General features: G+C 42.9%; 1 protein-coding gene and 1 pseudogene across 1 annotated transcript; both read left to right on the top strand.

Annotated features, from left to right (window-relative positions):
- The first annotated feature begins 1,569 nt into the window (after nucleotides 1-1,569).
- On the top strand, nucleotides 1,570-6,666 carry LOC124006110 (annotated as a pseudogene).
- An 8,371-nt stretch (nucleotides 6,667-15,037) lies between these two features.
- Nucleotides 15,038-21,398, top strand: LOC124004862 (uncharacterized protein K02A2.6-like). The gene is made up of 2 exons (XM_046313692.1): nucleotides 15,038-17,026; nucleotides 21,378-21,398. Exons 1-2 carry the CDS (start codon nucleotides 15,203-15,205, stop codon nucleotides 21,396-21,398), a joined length of 1,845 nt encoding a protein of 614 aa, XP_046169648.1. The 5' UTR covers nucleotides 15,038-15,202.
- The last annotated feature ends 216 nt before the right edge of the window (nucleotides 21,399-21,614 follow it).

Raw genomic sequence — 21,614 nt, 5'->3', positions numbered from 1 at the left:
TACTGCAGGGAATAGGGTGCTATTTGGGACTTAGACTTAGTATAGTTGGATGTAAACAAATAGTTCCTCACTGCCGCTGGACTATGAATCCCTCTTATCTTGTCTCTATGTTAATCTGTGTAATATGAGACTTGCTTTGCAACAGAAGTGTATGCGTGTGCCTGTTCGTGTGTTTTTTTGTGTATGTGTGTGTTGTATGTGAAAGACAGACCGGACACACAGCACATGTTCATCAACCAGAGGTTCCTTACTAAGAAGGAAATGTATTTATTGAATATTTCTGAATTTATTTATGAAGTTATTCTAAGCAGCAGATCAACAGAGTTAGTGATACTCAACAGCAGAGATCGACTGGTTTGGCCATATTGCTCTGGCAAATGCCATATGGGCTCGTCTAATTGTTTTTGATTTTTTTTGGCCGTTATTTGGCTAATAATGGGGCCATCAAGGAAATGAATTGGCCTTATCATTTTTTTTTGTTGACATGGTTGGCTTGGTTCCATGGAAAATGGTGAACAAGCATGTTTGCAGTAGATATACCAAGAAATGAAGTGTTGAAACAGTTTCCTTTTGAATGAACTTTGACCCACTTCTTTGTCCATCGTACCTCAAATCTGACGCAAGTACAACCATTCAAGGCGCGTATAGACAATTGTGTGGTTGCTTTGCTCTATAAATGGGAACTAACGTCTTGCCAGTTGTAACCACAACTCAAGTCTCTCACGAACAGTTTGTTTTTGGTTTATAGTAACGGTCTAGTTACTAGGGATGATGCATTGTAGTTGACTGTATCCACTCACTATTCAGTCATTAATTCCATCATACAGTTTGAGTCTACACATGAACTCCTTGCTCGAGCACCAAGCAGAAATGTCATTTTATTCCACACTGCAGGATTTCCCCCAAATTAGACTCAACTACCTCACATGTTCAGTTGGCATTGTACTCAACATGGTTTTGTACAAAGAGTCAAAACCGTCTGTAAAAACTTTGCAAAAACGGCAGCGTAATAAACTCAATGGCATGAGTTGTGATTTCACATGGTTTGTGTGAGTTCTTGTGTGAAAACAATCCGATAGGCTATGTTGACATGAACTAGAGGGGACAGTGAATCAGAGAGTTTGATATTTCCCAAATGCAATTAACATTCTCCACATACTGAATGATCCATGTAAAAGGTTGGGTGAGAGGATTATATTTTTTAGGTTATTAGTGTATTTAACAATAGATGGTATTCAGCTATTTATCCATAACCCTAATACTAAACCCAATTTGAAACCTTACTGTGACTACACACCTAATACATAATCCATAACCCCAGCCTCAGCTGCCAGGCCTCACATCCTAACTCTAACCCTAAACATAAACCCAAACTGTAATCTGAGTAAGCTGTTGCATATCAACAGAGTTGCAGTTGAGTTTTTTTGATAGTTTGAGCATTTACAGAAAGATCATCTGTTGTGGAGAGTCCCCCCCCCCCTCCCCAAAAAAGGAACATGTCCATTTTCTTTCCTGTTTAGCACGAACTGAGGTATGTGACATCAAGTACGTTTAAATAGAGACTTTACCATTAACAGCACAGTTTATTTGGAGCCAAGCTTACACACAATTTGACCAGGAGACGTGCCTGTGTGTGTGTTTGTGTGTGTGTGTGTTTGCTGACTGAGGTATGTACAGTGGAACTATTTTGATATCACGCTTCTTGTGCTATAATCAGGAGCTTTTATATAAATGTTGGCAAAGTAGACAGACAATGCTTTTATATGACAAAATACCTGCAAGCCTTTTGAAATGTATTAGATCTAAGGTAAATATGCAATACCATGTCACTGGAATATAAATAAATACATTTCAGTAATGAGATGGTATAAGTATGTTCTGTGTTTGTACTACACTCTGTCTAAATCGGCACGGTTACTGAGTTTTTTTGTCCTTTGGGAATGAGTGTGTGATGTTCCAGTCTGATGGCTGCTATCCAAATGGGCGTCTCTGTCTGGCCAATCACTCTCCGTAAAATGTTGTCATTTGAGCAACATCTCTATTGCTGTACAGTAGTACCCCTGTAATGATGGGCTGTGTTTAAAGTGTTGGGTTCTGTCAAGGTGAGCATTGTTTATCATCACTGATCAGGTGAAACTCTCTCTGTTCCAACCCCGCAACACACCTTATTCAACTAATCAAGGTCTTGATGAGTAGCTGATTTGTTAAATAAGGAAAAAAGCTTGTGGACACAGTAGTTCTCCCCCAAACCAGGGTTGGTGACCACTGCACTAGCGCGCTGACCAAATCTCGCTCTGTACACTACACCGAGTCCTATATTATGAAAGAAATCAGCTGATGAAATGAACGAGAAACCTCGTGGAACCTCAAACATTTACATTTACATGTACAGCCACATGTCCAGTGCGTGGTGGTTGCCACCTCCCAGACCAAAACGCATCCGCTAGATGGCAGTTTTATCAGTCATGTATGTTGTCGTTTATTGTCATTTAGATACCATATACCCTTCTGGAGAACTTGGGCTTCTATAAACAATTGAAGTTCACATGACCCAGTTTTTAATAACTATACCCTTTCCTCCAAGGGTGCGTTCTAGCACAAATTGATAAATTGAAATAGTAAATGTTGAATCAGTGTTGGGAAAGATAATGAGAAGTAGATGACCGTGTTGATGGTCTGTTAATCAGTGTTGCCCAAGGTCGGTTAGAAGAATAGGATCCAGTTCTCTCAAGTAATTGTTTCCCTTGGTTACATTCTTCCCCATGTAATCGACATTGACATAATATTACCAAATTGACATGCACTTGTCATCAAATTGTTGAACTGGAGTGAGCAGGAAAGTATGGAAAAGCAGAAAATATATTTAGCTTCTTCTGAATTCATTGTCAGTGCAGAGGTCAACCTTGATAACACTGCTAGCCCCAAAATATGTGACTATCATTTCAACAGATACTTTGTGGAAGTGTCATTGGGAACCAAATAACCCCTTACTCTGTAGAAATTAAAGTCACTCTTCTTCTACCATCCTCATGGCTTACCAGCCACTGAACACTTGTGTCATGATGGGAGTATTATGTTGTTAGTTTGCTCCACCATGAATAGAAGGAAGCTTAGGGGTTCATGCGTGCGCTGGGTATTAACACTGGGATTAGCCGAGAGGCATCTGGGATACTCAAGGCTGTGAAGCACAAACAGACCGCTCCCTTTATTGTTGTGATGGGTACCTCGTTTGCCACAATTAATGGCTTCACTCCAATGCACTGTGCCTACGGAGATGAGGTCTTGCTAGTTTGGAAAGGGGGCAGAGTTTGCTAACAAGTCACCTGCTTGAGGAACATAATGACATTGACCTTTGCTCTGTATACCCCCATTTGTCTTCTGTAGACAGTCCAACCATTTATTTTTTATTGAACCTTTATTTAACTAGGCAAGCCAGTTAAAGGCCAGTTACTAGGCAAGCCAGTTAAAGGCCAGTTACTAGGCTAGCCAGTTAAAGGCCAGTTACTAGGCTAGCCAGTTAAAGGCCAGTTATTAGGCAAGCCAGTTAAAGGCCAGTTACTAGGCTAGCCAGTTAAAGGCCAGTTACTAGGCAAGCCAGTTAAAGGCCAGTTTCTAGGCAAGCCAGTTAAAGGCCAGTTACTAGGCAAGCCAGTTAAAGGCCAGTTACTAGGCAAGCCAGTTAAAGGCCAGTTACTAGGCAAGCCAGCCAACAAATTCTTATTTACAATGACGGCCTACACCGGCCAAACCCGGGCGACTCTGGGGCAATTGTGCGCTGCCCTATGGGACTCCCAATCACGGCTGGTTGTGATACAGCCTGGATTGGAACCAGGGTGTCTGTAGTGATGCCTCAAACACTGAGATGCAGTGCATTAGACCGCTGACTTGCCAAAGACAACCACAGACTCAAAGAAACTCTTGTTACACAGAATGACATGGCTTTGTTAACCAATTGCATCACACCCATTGTATCCATCCTTCCTGTGAATTTCTGTAAACAAACTAGTGACAGTGACTCAGTTTCTCTTGAATTGCTTCACACCCTTATTGACTAACTATGCTTATCCTGAATTGACCCCAAATTGAGTACCTGCATTAGCTAACGCAAACATCAACTCATTGTCTGTTTCCTTCCTCTTTTGCAGAATGCTGTCTGGGAATGAATTCGGGGATAGACACAGCCACAGCAGCCTGGTGCTGGCGGTCTACATCATCACCTTCCTGATTGGCCTCCCTGCCAATGGTGTGGCCTTCTACACCTTTGGAAAGAAGGTGAGGCAGAAAGCCATGTCCATCGACATCCTGCTCCTCAACCTGACCGTCTCGGACCTCCTCTTTCTGCTCTTCCTGCCCTTCAAGATGAAAGAGGCGGCGGACGACAATGTATGGAACATGCCCGTCTTCCTGTGTCCATTGACCAGCTTCGTCTTCTACACCACCATCTACAACAGCACCTTCTTTCTGACTGCCATCAGCGTTGAACGCTACCTGGGGGTGGCCTTTCCCATCAAGTACAAACTCATAAGACGGTCTTTGTACACCACGGTGGTTTGCGTCGCCTTCTGGGTGATCTCCATGGCGCACATCAGTATCGCTACATCATTCCATATTTCGTCGATTCCAATGCCACCCAGGAAGGGAACATGTGTTACACGAATTTCACCCAGATGCAGCTGCGGGTCCTGATACCTGTCCGCCTGGAGCTCTTCCTGGTTCTATTCTGTGTACCTTTCTTCATCTGTTGCTTCTGCTACATCAACTTCATCCGAATCCTCTCTCAGCTGCCCAGCATCAAGCCCAAGAAACGTCTGCGGGCCATCGGTCTGTCTCTGGCCACCCTGCTGGTGTTCATTGTCTGCTTCGCGCCCTACAACCTGTCACACTTAGTGGGCTTTGTTAACTGGGAGAGTCCCAATTGGCGGATGGCTGCACTCTTGTCCAGTACCATCAACGCCAGCCTGGACCCCATCATCTTCTACTTCTCCTCGTCGGCCCTCAGGTGTACCTTCCACCTCTTCCTGAAGAACCTGTTGGAGAGAGTGCAGGGGTTGTACTTCTACAGTAAGGCTCTCTACTGCCCTGTGTTGTTCTGCACCAGAACTCAGAAGGACAGCACACCAAGCTCCAATGACAACATGTGTCAAACTCATTCCACAGAGGGCCAAGGTTCTGCAGGTTTTCGCTCCACCGGTGTACTTGATTGATGAATTAAGGTCACTAATTGTTAAAGAACTCCCCACACCCGGAAGTCTAGGCCTTAAACAAAAACTTTCACATTCTAGCTCCTCCATGCAATGGGTTTAACACCCCTGTTATAGTGTGTAGTCAAGCCATATGCTTCACTTGCTACATGCTTGCTACATAAGTTAGCTAAATACCAGCCTGTGCAATGTGTTTATTGTACTTAGGTTCTTATGAAAAAGACTGAGGACTATGCTATCTGTCTTTATAAGTAGCCTATACATGAATCAGTTGTGGTCAAATGACTGTTATTCATATTCCATTCACCCAGCTCAATGTAACATCGATAGGTTTAGGTTACTACATGATACTGAAATTGTACCTATACCCATCATGAGGTTGCTACAACCTAGCCTATGAAGGAAAGTTTACAACCTAGGTGCATAGGTTGAGAGAATTGTCACACATTCATTGCCGCCTTGCACACTCTTGCCTGCATCTAGCTGACCTATGTAGGGTGTAATCATTGGTCCAACAGTTGCAAATTAGTGTCTATTGGACAAATTCAGGTATGTTTATCCCCTTTTCATCCCATTTTCTTCCGTTTAAGAAACATTTTTCAACAGAATCAGCAGAATGAATACACCCCTGATTACACACAAACAGTTCACTTTCATAGCAGCCATATAAAGAAAGCCTGATCATGTTGATCGGTGTGCATATAATTCTTTCTCGCAACTATCTGTGCTCTCTCCTCATCTCACCTTTTCCCTTCGCTTGTGGACTTCAGTGCACAACACATCAGCTGTCTGTGACAAGGCTAAAAAACCTTTCCAAACCAAACCTCCATATCATGACTGCTAACCGCTATACACAGCCTACATCATTGTAAACATAGCTACTAGAACTAGTTACACTAAACTAAACCCGCTACAATCATGCAGTACAGTGTACTGTCAGGAAGCAGTTTAACAGTCACAACGCGGGCAGTGGCAATAAATTAATTCAATTAATAAATATAACCAAAAGCTTACCTTGACTTGGAAGGATGTGTAGTATGCATTTGTATGTGTGTATTTATGATCATTTGAAGGTTTTATATTATTTCTGTTCCCCTTTATTTTCTATGACTTTTTTTGTAGTGATGACATTAAAATCTAATTTGCATCATACTTCTGGATTTTAATTGATGCCCCCTCTGAAAATGTTTCACTTAATGGGATACGCAAACTTGCGTAATACACTCTGATTGTCCCAATCCGTGTCTAATGTAGCTGTTGGTTTTTGTGATTTCTTAATACCACTGAAGGGTTCTTCCAGTCAGTCATCAAAACAATGTAAAACAGGAAGATGAGTATCAGGGGTATCATACATTTATTTAATGTGAGCTCCAAAGGTATTGGGTTTGATATTTGTGTGACTCATCATTATTCACGATTCATTCAGGACTATCCGTAATCCTTGTAACATCCCCATTAATGTAGACGTGTTTAGAAACATATTGTATTCTTATTTACAATAAAAGTGACTCCAAAATGACACAATACATTATTTAACATTCATTTCTACTGGGCTAAACTAATATGAAACGCAATCAAAACAAACAGCTTTGAATAGGCACAAGCTTGATGTAATCATAGCATGCTAGGAATATGGGACCAAATACTAAACTTTTGAATAACTTTAATATACATATAAGAGAATTTGTCCTAATATGATATTTTTCTCTCACCCATCTACACACAAAACCCCATAATGACAAAGTGAAAACATTTTGGGGGGAATGTTTGCAAATGTATTGAAAATGAAATACAGAAATATCTAATTTATATACATAAGAATTCACACCCCTGAGTTAATACATGTTAGAATCACATTTGGCAGAGACTTTCTGGATAAGTCTCTAAAAGCTTTGCACACCTGGATTGCACAATAATTGCACATTATTCTTTTGAAAAATCTTCAAGCTATGTCAAGTTGGCTGTTCAAATCAAATTAAATCAAATCAAATGTTTTGTCACATGCACATGTTTGTCACAACAGATGTTATTACAGTAGAATAGAATACAGTATATACATATGAGATGAGTAAAGCAAAAATATGTAAACATTGTTAAAGTGGCTAGTGATTTCAAGTCTATGTATTTGGGGCAGCAGCCTCTAAGGTGCAGGGTTACGTAACCGGGAGGAAGCAGTGTAGTGTTGGCTATTTAACCGTCTGATGGCCTTGAAGCTGTTTTTTAGTCTCTCGGTCCCAGTTTTGATGCACCTGTACTGACCTCCTAGCGGGGAAAACAGGCAGTGGCTCAGGTGGTTGTTACCCTTGATGATATTTTTGGCCTTCCTGTGACATTTGGTTCTGTAGGTGTCCTAGAGGACAGGTAGTTTGCCCCCGGTGATAAGTTGGGCAGACCGCACCACCCTCTGGAGAGCCTTGCAGTTGCAGGCGGTGCAGTTTCCGTACCAGGCGGTGATACAGCCCAAAAGGATGCTTTCAAATGTGCATCTGTAAATGTTTGTGAGGGTTTTAGGTGCCAAGCCAAATTTCCTCAGCCTCCCAAGAGTTGCTGCTGCGCCTTCTTCACCACACTGTCTGCGTGGATGGACCATTTCAGATCGTCAGTGACGTGTACGCCGAGGAACTTGAACTTTTCCACCTGCTCCACTGCTGTCCCGTCGATGCGGATAGGAGCGTGCTCCCTCTGCTGTTTCCTGAAGTCCACGATCAGCTCATTTGTACAGGAGGGGGCTGAGCACACACCTTTGTGGGGCCCCTGTGTTGAGGATCAGCGAAGTGGAGGTTTTGTTTCCTACCTTCCACACCAGGTGGCGGCCCGTCAGGAAGTCCAGGACCCAGTCGCACAGGGCGGTGTTCAGACCCAGGGCCCTGAGCTTAATAATGAGCTTGGAGGGTGCTATGGTGTTGAAGGCTGAGCTATAGTCAATAAGCATCATTCTTACATAGGTATTGCTCTTGTCCAGATGGGATAGGGCAGTGCGATGGCGATTGCAACGTCTGTGGATCTATTGGGGCGGTAAGCAAATTGGAGTGGGTCTAGGGTGTCAGTTAAGGTGGGGCGGCAGGTAGCCTAGTGGTTAGAGCATTGGGCTACTAACCGAAAGGTTGCAAGATTAAATCCCTGAGCTGATAATGTTCTTCTGCCTCTGAACAGGTCAGTTAACCCACTGTTCCAAGGACATCATTGAATAGAAAGAATTTTTAATTTTAAAGAATTTAAGAATTTGTTCTTAATTAACTGACTTGCCTGGTAAAATAAATAAGGTAGAGGTAATGTGATCCTTAACTAGCCTCTCAAAGCACTTCATGATTACAGAAGTGAGTGCTACGGAGCGATAGTCATTTAGTTCAGTTACCTTTGATTTCTTGGGTACAGGAACAATGGTGGACATCTTGAAGCAAGTGTGGACAGCATATTGGGATAGGGAGAGATTGAATATGTCCGTAAACACTCTGCACATGCTCTGAGGACACGGTTAGGGATGCCGTCTGGGACAGCAGCCTTGCGAGGGTTGACACGCTTAAATGTCTTACTCACGTCAGAAGGAGAGCCCACAGTCTTTGGTAGCAGGCTGGGTTGGTGGCACTGTGTTATCCTCAAAGTGGGCGAAGAAGATGTTTAGCTTGCCTGGATACAAGACGTCTGTGTCCGCGGTGTGGCTGGTTTTCCCTTTGTAGTCCATGATTGTCTTGTGTCTGAGCTGTTGAATTGCGACTCCACTTTGTCTCAATACTGACGTTTTGTCTATCTGATTGCCTTACGGAGGGAATAACTACACTGTTTATATTCTGCCATATTCCCTGTCACCTTGCCATGTATAAACTCAGTCACCTTATCTGTGTATTTGTCAATGTTATTCTCAGAGACATATCCTAGTCCGCGTGATCAAAACAATCTTGAAGCATGGATTCCGATTGGTCAGACCAGCGTTGAATAGTCCTCAGCACGGGTACTTCCTTTTTCCTTTTTTTCCTCTCCTTGCTTTTTGAGGGAGGGCAATGGCATCTCGGACGTTGGTGTAGTAGAGGTCGAGTGTTTTAGCAGCGTGAGTACTACAGTCAACGTGTTTATAGGACTTCAGTAGAGTTTTCCTCAAATTTGCTTTGTTAAAATCCCCAGCTACAGTAAATGCAGCCTCAGGGTATGTGGTTTCCAGTTTACATAAAGTGCAGTGAAGTTCCTCCAGGGCCGTTGTGGTATCGGCTTGAGGGGGAGTATACAAAGCTGTGACTTCTGTATAACCGTAAATTCTAAGGAGGCAGACCAAAAGGTCAGCATGAACTCCACATTTGACACATTGTGTGCAAACAATAAACGTGATAATGTGATATGTTTAAAATAATCTGCTCACTTGAATAGTGTCTCGCACCAATGTATAGTCGTGGCCAAAAGTTTTGAGAATGACACAAATATTAATTTTCACAAAGTCTGCTGCCTCAGTTTGTATGATGGCAATTTGCATATACTCCAGAATTTTATGAAGAGTGATCAGATGAATTGCAATTAATTGCAAAGTCCCTCTTTGCCATGCAAATTAACTAAATCCCCCCCCAAAACTTTTCCACTGCATTTCAGCCCTGCCACAAAAGGACCAGCTGACCTCATGTCAGTGATTCTCTCGTTAACACAGGTGTGAGTGTTGACAAAGCTGGAGATCACTCTGTCATGCTGATTGAGTTCGAATAACAGACTGGAAGTTTCAAAAGGAGGTTGGTGCTTGGAATCATTGTTCTTCCTCTGTCAACCATGGTTACCCGGAAGGAAACACGTGCCGTCATCATTGCTTTGTACAAAATGGGCTTCACAGGCAAGGATATTGCTGCCAGTAAAATTGCACCTAAATCAACCATTTATCGGATCATCAAGAATTTCAAGGAGAGCGGTTCAATTGTTGAGAAGAAGGCTTCAGGGCGCCCAAGAAAGTCCAGCAAGCGCCAGGACCATCTCCTAAAGTTGATTCAGCTGCGGGATCGGGACACCAACAGTACAGAGCTTGCTCAGGAATGGCAGCAGGCAGGTGTGAGTGCATCTGCACACACAGTGAGGCGAAGACTTTTGGAGGATGGCCTGGTGTCAAGAAGGGCAGCAAAGAAGCCACTTCTCTCCAGGAAAAACATCAGGGAAGGACTGATATTCTGCAAAAGGTACAGGGATTGGACTGCTGAGGACTGAGGTAAAGTATTTTTCTCTGATGAATCCCCTTTCCGATTGTTTGGGGCATCCGGAAAAAAATATTGTCCGGAGAAGACAAGGTGAGCGCTACCATCAGTCCTGTGTCATGCCAACAGTAAAGCATCCTGAGACCATTCATGTGTGTGGTTGCTTCTCAGCCAAGGGAGTGGGCTCACTCACAATTTTGCCTAAGAACACAGCCATGAATAAAGAATGGTACCAACACCTCCTCCGAGAGGAACTTCTCCCAAACATCCAGGAACAATTTGGTGACGAACAATGCCTTTTCCAGCATGATGGAGCACCTTGCCATAAGGCAAAAGTGATCACTAAGTGGCTCGGGGAACAAAACATTGATATTTTGGGTCCATGCCAGGAAACTCCCCAGACCTTAATCCCATTGAGAACTTGTGGTCAATCCTCAAGAGGCGGGTGGACAAACAAAACCCCACAAATTCTGACAAACTCCAAGCATTGATTATGCAAGAATGGGCTGCCATCAGTCAGGATGTGGCCTTGAAGTTAATTGACAGCATGCCAGGGTGGATTGCAGAGGTCTTGAAAAAGAAAAAGACTCTTTGCATCAACTTCATGTAATTGTCAATAAAAGCCTTTGACACTTATGAAATGCTTGTAATTATACTTCAGTATTCCTTAGTAACATCTGACCAAAATATCTAAAGACACTGAAGCAGCAAACTTTGTGAAAATTAATATTTGTGTCATTCTCAAAACTTTTGGCCACAACAATTATTTCACTCCAAAAGGTGGACTTTTAGCTTACTTTATAGGGAGAAACGTTTTAATTTTAATAGTCAATGTTTTTTTCATGATGCTCTTCTTCAGTTTAGGACCAAACCTGGGTTGAAACCAGTTGCTCTCATCTGTGTGCTCACTATACATGATCTACAATGACCTTTTTAAATGGAACACTTTTTTCTTTATTGGCAACCCCAACCAGATCCGGTAAGAAAACCATTCACCTTCCATAATAATCATAGTGCATTTTTGTGTTTCCCTTTTTGTTAAGAAATGCCTCACCACCAATCATACTGACAAATATGATACACAAGTAGGATAACTAAATACATATTTTGACCACATTTGTCAGTATGAGTGGGCATTATTCTGTTGCGGGATTTTCCACTGCGGTTAGCCTACAGAATGAAAGAATGACCTCGTACCACCACAGTCAATGTTTAGTTAGTCATACAGGTGTATGTATGGTAGCTAGGGATGAGCTGTTATAGACTGCTTATAATAGACCGGAGTCATTTTTCTCCCTCATGCACTGTTCCCTCCCTCCTCTCTTTCTCTCTTAATCAAGAGGTCGGCACAGTCAAGGCCAGATAACAGTCTACATCTATTAACCGATAGAGCAGACAGGCCGGTTCCTCAAAGCCCTTAGCTCGAAGACCGTCCAGCTTCTATCGCAGGACAGTGTTACCACGGAGACCATGTTTAGAGAACGCTGGCGATAGATAGCAGCGGTGTCTATCTAATAATCATTTGCCATTACCTGCGCTGGATGTTTCGATTATGCTGTAAACAGCGTGGCTGGCTGTAGTAGATAGGAGCTACAGAGGGAGGAATAAAGTCAAGAAGATCCAGACTCAATTGTCACACCTGGCAGGATATCCATGGTGGAATGAGGTAAGCTTTATTTCTCGTATTTCTATTTTGGCTACTTCAAAAAGTATCTACAATAAATTCAAGTCAAGTTAGTTTTTTCATCATATACACATGATATATTGTAAGCCTACATGGAGTACACAGTTCACAGTTCACACAGTTCACCTCTCGACAATGCAACATCAATAGACAAAATAAGTAAGTGAACGCAGAGGGCAGTAAAAATCAAAAACTAAATTAAGTCAAAAATAGAATAGTATTTTAGCAAAAATATAATACATAAGGCACTCAAACGAAGTTGGATATTTACAAGACTGGGAAATTGTGCAATAGATACGCAATACCAATAATAAATAAATAAATGTGCAGTAATAATAAATAGTATTCCAGTAGCAGCAGTCATGGTGTGTGTGTGTGTGTGTGTGTGCGTGTGCGTGTGCGTGTGTGTGCACGTGTGAGTATCCGTGGGAAGTAGTTTGAGGGAGAGGGTGCTGAGATTTTTTAAATATATTTTTTCATCTTTAAATTGTTTTATTCTATTTTTTAAGGGGGCACCCTCAGCAACCATACTTCCTGTTATGTTCTGTTAATTACTGATGTCCCCTTTAAGGATGAAGCACCCTTGGTCATGCGCAGTATTGTTCTATGTTATTCTGGTACTAACCTGTTTGAGTAAATGTGAAGCTCCAGTTCAATTGCTTGTATTCAGAGTCTTTCTTATTACATAAATAAGTACTAAGTGTTAAGACACTACAATGGCGACGAGGATGATTACCTGCAGTGTGCATCACGAATACAGATGGAGTTCGTAGGAAGAGAGGAAGATTTTGACTCTTTAGCACAACAGCTAGCAAGCAGTGAGTACGAGGGGAGAGCTGACGAGAACGAGGCGGCAGATCAAAGACCTGTGGAGCCGGAGGTAAAGAGAATGGCTAGCATCGGGAAAATAGATGTGTTTGATGACACTCAAGAAAACTGGGCAACTTACATTGAACGACTGGAACAGTACTTCATTGCAAACGACATTGCTGATAACAAGAGAGTGCCAGCGTTGTTGAGTTTAATTGGCCCAAAAACATACAGTTTGCTAAGAGATCTGACTGCCCCTCTGAAGCCCTCAAATAAAACATTCACAGAGATTGTGGAGATATTGCAAAATCACCTATCACCTAAACCACTCCTCATCGCGGAACGTTTTCGTTTCCACAAGAGAGATCAGAATGAGGGGGAGGGTGTTAGTACATATGTAGCAGTGTTGAAGAAACTGTCTGAACATTGCCAGTTGAGAGAGAACCTAAATGACACATTAAGGGATAGATTTGTTTGTGGACTGAAACATGAACACATTCAAAAACGTTTGCTCACATTTGCAAAGGCTGTTGAAATTGCTGTGGCTATGGAAATCGCGAATAAAGATACTTTTGAGTTGCAAAGTAAAAGAAGTACCGACCTGTCACAAATTTCCCTGCACAAGTTTTCACGCAGTCGACAACGTCCCCGTGTGGCCGAAAAATGCAACAGGTGTGACAGAGATGGTCACAGAGCAGAGGACTGCCGTTTCAAAGACGAAATTTGTCACAAATGCAGTAGAAGGGGGCACATTCAAAGAGCATGCAAAGCCAAATTCAGTCACAACAGGAAAACTGAGAAAATTAAAGGGTCTGTGAATGCACTAGCAGGGAACAGTGGCAGTGATTCAGATGAACGATTAATTGGTACAATGGAGTTAAACACAGTGACTTCTCCCAGCAGTAGCATAATATGGGTGACCCCAGATATCGAAGGCAAACCCCTCAAAATGGAGCTGGACACAGGATCTGCAGTGTCTATTATTTCCACTACTGTCTACAATGAGCACTTTAAGGCTATCAAGCTGAAGAACACAAATGTGTTGCTGAAGACATACTCAGGAGAGAGATTGAGCCCAATGGGGGCGTTGCAGGTCAGAGTGCATTATGGGGGGCAAACACAGCAGTTACAGCTGTATGTGGTGCCTGGAACTGGCCCCCCATTATTTGGCAGGGAATGGCTTTCAAAAATAAAGCTGAATTGGTGTGACTTGAAAATGCTCCACACGTTCCAGTCCAAAGGGAAAGGCACAGACCAAACACTGGAACACTTGCGGAATAAATACAATACAGTTTTCAGTGATCAGATGGGAACAGTAAAAGGCTTCACAGCAAAACTTGTACTAAGAGATGATGCAACCCCAAAATTCTGCAAAGCCAGATCTGTTCCATACTCCCTGAGACCAAAAGTGGAAGCGGAAATCGATCGCTTGCAGGATACAGGGATCCTGACGAAAGTGGACAGAAGCGAATGGGCCACACCCATAGTTCCTATTGTGAAGAAAGACGGGTCTGTTAGAATGTGTGGGGACTTCAAGGTAACTGTGAATCCAATGTTGCATGTGGACCAATACCCCCTACCACGCCTGGATGACATCTTTGCTGCACTAGCTGGTGGGAAACACTTCAGTAAAATCGATCTGAAACAGGCTTACCTGCAGCTACCGGTTGAAGAGAGTTCCAAACAGTACCTGACAATAAACACACACAAAGGGCTATACAGGTATAACTGTCATGTTTTGTCTTAGATTGTCTTGTCATTTTGGCTTTTCCCTCTGTTCATTTTCCCCCTGCTGGTCTTTTTAGGTTCGTTCCCCTTTTTCTCTCTCCCTTCCTCTCTCTCTTCTCTCTATCGTTCCGTTCCTGCTCCCAGCTGTTCCTATTCCCCTAATCAATCATTTAGTCTTCCCACACCTGTTCCCTATTCTTTTCCCTGATTAGAGTCCCTATTTCTCTCCTTGTTTTCCGTTCCTGCCCTGTCGGATCCTTGTCTATTGTTCACCGTGCTGTGTCTGTGTATCGCCCTGTCGTGTCGTGTTTCCCTCAGATGCTGCGTGGAGAGCAGGTGTCTGAGTCTGCTAGGTTCAAGTGCCTTCCCGAGGCAACCTGCAGTTCTTGATCGAGTCTCCAGTCTGTTCTCGTCATTACGAGTGGAATTATGTCTTATGTTTGTAGAATTACTTTACTGGATTAAAGACTCTGTTTTCGCCAAGTCGCTTTTGGGTCCTCATACACCTGCATGACAATAACCGCCTGGTCTTTGGCATTGCATCAGCCCCAGCCATTTGGCAACGAACTATTGACCAGATTTTGCAAGGAATCCCAGGAATCCAGTGTATCCTGGATGACATGATCATAACAGGACGCACCGACAAAGAGCACCTGGCTAACCTGGAAGAGGTCCTGAAAAGACTGAAAGAGTATGGTCTACAGGCAAACTTAAAGAAGTGTGAGTTCTTCAAAGACAAGATTGTCTTCTGTGGACATGAGATTGACTGTAATGGATTGCACAAAACACAGGACAAAATCGAGGCAGTGGTACAGGCACCACGACCACAAAATATCACAGAAGTGAGATCTTTCACGGGACTGATCAATTACTACAGAATATTCCTCCCAAACCTTTCAGCAGTACTCCAGCCTCTAAATCAGCTCCTGGAAAAGAATAGGACATGGCGGTGGACAGAGCAATGTGAAAATGCATTTCTGGAGGCAAAACGGCTCATAACATCTGAACAGGTCCTGATGCATTACGACCCTGAAATGCCAGTGAAGTTGGCTTGTGATGCGTCCCCTTATGGATTAGGGGCAGTCCTTTCACACACACTGAAAGATGGGTCAGAGAGGCCAGTTGCATTTGCGTCACGAACATTGAATGATGCAGAGAAAAACTACTCACAAATTGACAAAGAAGCACTGGCACTAGTGTGGGGCGTCAAGAAATTCCACGCATACCTATATGGCAAGCGTTTCACACTGGTTACAGATCACCAGCCGTTGCTTTCCATTTTCAGTCCAAAGAAAGGCATTCCGGCAATGACAGCAGCCAGGTTACAGCGATATGCCTTGTTCCTTGCCAGTCATATGTATGACATTGAGTTTAAGCCGTCATCCCTCCACACAAATGCAGATGGATTATCCAGACTGCCATGTACAAGAGAAAGGCAAAGGAGGGTGGATGCAGTGGACATGTTCCATACCGCTCAACTCGAGGCACTACCGGTCACAAGCACAGTTATCAAACATGAGACAAGGAAAGATGTGACCTTGTCAAAAGTGTACACCTACACCATGTCAGGATGGCCAGCTACTGGCAGAAAGGAGCTGACTCTGTATTTCCAGCGGAGAAACGAAATTACAACGTACCAGGGATGTTTGATGTGGGGAATGAGAGTCATGATACCCCAGAAATGCCAACATCGAGTCTTGCAGCAACTACATGAAGGTCATGTTGGAATTGTCAAAATGAAGCTGCTCGCAAGGAGCCACTTCTGGTGGCCAGGTCTGGACCAACAGATAGAAAATATGGCAAAGAACTGTAGTGGATGTTTGGAAACCCTTCACATGCCTGCTCCTGTCCCAGTCCACCCATGGGAATGGCCCGCAGAGCCATGGCAGAGAATTCATGTGGACTACGCTGGTCCTTTTGAAAAGCACATGTTTCTGGTTATAGTGGATGCCCATTCCAAATGGCCAGAGGTGTTTTGCACCGACTCCTCCACCTCAGCTCAGACGATAGAGTGTCTCAGAACAACGTTTGCACGCTTCGGTTTGCCACTGCAGCTGGTAAGTGACAACGCGCAAGCTTTTGTAAGTGACGAGTTTACAAGATTCATGTCAGTAAATGGAATCAAACACTCAACTTCAGCTCCGTACCACCCTGCCACCAATGGGCTGGCAGAACGCTTTGTGCAAACTCTAAAGCAAGGACTCTGTGCAGCAAAACGAGACGAAGGGACTTTGCAAACAAAACTGGCCAAGTTCCTGGCCTCCTACCGAAACACCCCACATGCCACAACAAATGAAAGCCCAGCCGCACTGATGTTCGGGAGGCCTCTCCGCACACAGCTGGACATCATGAAGCCAAACAGGCGTAATGAAGTGCTGAACAAACAAGCCAAGATGCTCTCCGGTGGCCGGGAGCGCCATCTCCAAACAGGACAGGAAGTGATGGTGCGAGACTACAGAAGAGGAGGGAAATGGACAAGAGGGACCGTACACACACAAACGGGACCCAGAACTTACCAGGTTCAAGTGAGCCCAGACATAATGTGGCGGCGTCACATTAACCAAATGCATTCCACGGAAAACAGCACAACAATCGAGAGAGAACAGGCACAGAGAGCTCCCGAGAGTGACACACAAGGAACTGTAGAGGACGGTGGGGCAGTAGAGAGACCCCAGGCTGAAAGAAGGGAACGTGTTGATGAAGGTGCTGCTATAGCAGACGCTATAATGGAACAAGCACACACTGAGGATGTTCAGGAGCCTCCAGACAATCTGAGGCGCTACCCAGAACGAAGGCACCGTCCACCAGACAGACTAGACTTATAAACAAACAAACAAAAACTAACTGTTCAAGTTCAAATTAAAAGATGCAAAATAACTACAACAAGTTCTGGGAAATGTTTCAGTTGTGGTTTGGTAAAAGTAACTCTGATTGTATAAGAGAAGGAATGTTATGTTCTGTTAATTACTGATGTCCCCTTTAAGGATGAAGCGCCCTTGGTCATGCGCAGTATTGTTCTATGTTATTCTGGTACTAACCTGTTTGAGTAAATGTGAAGCTCCAGTTCAATTGCTTGTATTCAGAGTCTTTCTTATTACATAAATAAGTACTAAGTGTTAAGACACTACACTTCCCACAGCTATGTACAATATCAGTCAACAGTTTGGACACACTTACTCATTCAAGGGTTTTTCTTTATTTTTTAAAACTATTTTCTACATTGTAGAATAATAGTGAAGACATCAAAACAATGAAATAACACATATGGAATCATGTAGTAAACAGTAATCATGTGTTAAACAAATAAAAATATATTTTATATTTCAGATTCTTCAAAGTAGCGACCGTTTGCCTTGATGACAGCTTTGCATACTCTTGGCATTATCTCAACCAGCTTCATGAGGTAATCACCTGGAATGCATTTCAATTAACAGGTGTGCCTTGTTAATTTGTGGATTTTTTTCCTTCTTAATGTGTTGGAGCCAATCAGTTGTGTTGTGACAAGGTAGGGTTTGAATACAGATGATAACCCTATTTGGTAAAAGACCAAATCCATATTATGTCAAGAACAGCTCCAATAAGCAAAGAGAAATAACAGTCCATCGTTACTTAAAGACATGAAGGTCAGTCAATGCAGAACATTTCAAGAACTTTGAAAGTTGCTTCAAGTGCAATCGCAAAAGCCATCAAACACTTTGATGAAACTGGCTCTCATGAGGACCGCCACAGGAAAAGAAGACCCAGAGTTACCTCGGCTGCAGTTCATTAGTTACCAGCCTCAGAAATTGCAACCCAAATAAAAGCTTCACAGAGCTCAAATAACAGACACATCTCAACATCATCTTTTCAGAGGAGACTGCATGAATCAGGCCTTCATGGTCAAATTGCTGCAAAGAAGCCACTACTTAAGGACACCAATAATAAGAAGAGGCTTGATTGGTCCAAGAAACACGAGCAATAGACAGTAGACCAGTGGAAATCTGTACTTTGGTATGATGAGTCCAAATTTGAGATTTATGGTTCCAGGTCTTTGTGAGACGCAGAGTAGGTGAACGGATGATCTCCACATGTGTGGTTCCTACAGTGAAGCATGGAGAAGAAGGTGTGATGTGTGAGGGTGCTTTTATGGGGACTCTGTCAGTGGTTTATTCAGAATTCAAGGCACACTTAACCTGCATGGCTACCACATCATGCTGCAGCGATATGCCATCCCATCCGGTTTGTGCTTAGTGGGACGATCATTTGATTTTCAACAGGACAATGACCCTAAACACACTTCCAGGCTGTGTAAAGGTTATTTTACCAATCACCATACCTCAACCCAATTGAGATAGTTTGGGATGAGTTGGACTGCAAAGTGAAGGAAAAGCAGCCAACAAGTGCTCAGCATATGTGGAAACTCCTTCAAGACTGCTGGAAAAGCATTTCAGATGACTACCTCATGAAGCTGGTTGAGAGAATGCCAAGACAAGAGTGTTCAAAGCTGTCATCAAGGCAAAGGGTGGCTACTTTGAAGAATCTCAAATATTAGATATATGTGACCTGATTCAGGAAACTAGGCGTACGTTGCAAGTCACGACTTCACAGGAGAGCCTTTTGAATGTTTTTTTTTATTTAATTTTTTTTGATCAAAATGCAGAAATGCCTTCTCGAACATGTGAACTTTCATGTGCCTTAATTTCAAACTTCTATGTCATCTGTAAATACGAATAAAATTGTTAAGTTACGAGCCTAGTTGGTTTAGCCACAGAAAAAGAGGGCAACCTTCCCGCTAGACATGATTGGCTGAGATAATGAGTGGGCTGGACATGCCAAGAGATGAGTTTGGATTGGCCTACGGTGTTGCATCTTGTGTCTATGAAATGATCTGCTTGTAATGCGTAGATTATCCTTTCTACAGTTTTTTCGAATGATGTTATGCTAGCCATGGAGAACTGCAAATATGTTGCTACTGCTCTCAATAACATTGCTGCCATGAATTTATCAGGTGCTATCGACGAAGGTCAGTGGGGAAAAGTTGTGGTGGACTACTTTCTGGATGACGATGCAATGCTGACTCTCTCTCACTCTGAAAATAACACATTTTGAAATCTGTGGAGCACAACGGGCCAAACAAGCTGTGCAAACTAAACGGAAACAACACAGGAAGTTTTATAAAAGGGGTTGAAGCCTGCCGTGAAGCTTTCATCCATGTATACAGGTAAGAATCTAGCTACAGATTTAGATATGAAAAGTTTCTAATTTTGTCAGAAAGTTTTCATTGCAAGCTAAAGCGTACTGTTAGCTAGCCAGCTAGAGTTCGATGGATGGCTTGCTAACTAACAATGAACCTAACATTATTTGGTAAACTTTAGCTTGCCATGACAATTGGTTTGTATTGCTAGTAACATTGGATGGCTGGCTAGTTACAATAGCATAACATTACTGTGTGTAGTGTTGTTATCTCAGAATGCCATTTCGCATCTCTTGTATAATAATGTGAAAATGTTTGTATCTGGAATTCAACATTAATCAGTAGAACACGCCTGACTCTAATCCACCAGTCATACAGTCATCAAAAAGAGAGTTGGCCCAAGCAGTGCAGTCATCAACTATATGCATTGTTTCTTCACCAACTATGGAGTTGGGAAAACCCATGTGGACCTGAATTGTGATAACTGCAGTGATCAAAACAAGAACAAGTTTGTACTCTGGTATCGTGCCTGGTGGACCATGCACAAGCTCCACCACAATCTGGACCTTATTTCCTGATCACAGGCCGCATCAGATTTGCCACTGACTGGTGCTTCGGCCTCATCAAACTCAGTTGTCCTGAGTCTGCACAACTCTGCCAGGACCTAGGATCAAGAGAGACAGTAAAGTGTTTTAGTACTACATCTCTTGACACAATGATGAAGATAATCATGGCCTCTAAACCTTCAAGCTGCATACTGGACCCTATTCCAACTAAACTACTGAAAGAGCTGCTTCCTGTGCTTGGCCCTCCTATGTTGAACATAATAAACGGCTCTCTATCCACCGGATGTGTACCGAACTCACTAAAAGTGGCAGTAATAAAGCCTCTTGAAAAAGCCAAACCTTGACCCAGAAAATATAAAACACTATCGGCCTATATCGAATCTTCCATTCCTCTCAAATTTTTAGAAAAAGCTGTTGCACAGCAACTCGCTGCCTTCCTGAAGACAAACAATGTATACGAAATGCTTCAGTCTGGTTTCAGACCCGATCATAGCACTAAGACTGCACTTGTGAAGGTGGTAAATTACCTTTTAATGCCATCAGACCGAGGCTCTGCATCTGTCCTCGTGCTCCTAGACCTTAGTGCTGCTTTTGATACCAACGATCACCACATTCTTTTGGAGAGATTGGAAACCCAATTTGGTCTACACGGACAAGTTCTGGCCTGGTTTAGATCTTATCTGTCGGAAAGATATCAGTTTGTCTCTGTGAATGGTTTGTCCTAGAACAAATCAACTGTACATTTCGGTGTTCCTCAAGGTTCGGTTTTAGGACCGCTATTGTTTTCACTATATATTTTACCTCTTGGGGATGTCATTTGAAAACATAATGTTAACTTTCACTGCTATGCGGATGACACACAGCTATACATTTCAATGAAACATGGTGAAGCCCCAAAATGGCCCTCGCTAGAAGCCTGTTTTTCAGACATAAGGAAGTGGATGGCTGCAAACGTTCTACTTTTAAACTCTGACAAAACAGAGATGCTTGTTCTAGGTCCCAAGAAACAAAGATATCTTCTGTTGAATCTGACAATTAATCTTAATGGTTGTACAGCCGTCTCAAAGAAAACTGTGAAGGACCTCGGCGTTACTCTGGACCCTGATCTCTCTTTTGACGAACATATCAAGACTGTTTCAAGGACAGCTTTTTCCCATCTACGTAACATTGCAAAAATCAGAAACTTTCTGTCCAAAAATGATGCAGAAAAATGAATCCATGCTTTTGTTACTTCTAGGTTAGACTACTGCAATGCTCTACTTTCCGGCTACCTGGATAAAGCACCAAATTAAC

This window comes from Oncorhynchus gorbuscha, linkage group LG19 (assembly GCF_021184085.1).
Source record: "Oncorhynchus gorbuscha isolate QuinsamMale2020 ecotype Even-year linkage group LG19, OgorEven_v1.0, whole genome shotgun sequence".
NCBI lineage: Eukaryota > Metazoa > Chordata > Actinopteri > Salmoniformes > Salmonidae > Oncorhynchus > Oncorhynchus gorbuscha.
This window is presented reverse-complemented; position numbering and strand designations above follow the sequence as displayed.

Bases quoted from the DNA above. Each gene is read 5' to 3' on its own strand.
- LOC124004862 (XM_046313692.1), top strand. From the start codon at position 15,203: ATGATCATAACAGGACGCACCGACAAAGAGCACCTGGCTAACCTGGAA. The intron at 17,027-21,377 runs GTGCGAGACTAC...ATGGTTGTACAG, and splicing joins AAACAGGACAGGAAGTGATG to CCGTCTCAAAGAAAACTGTG.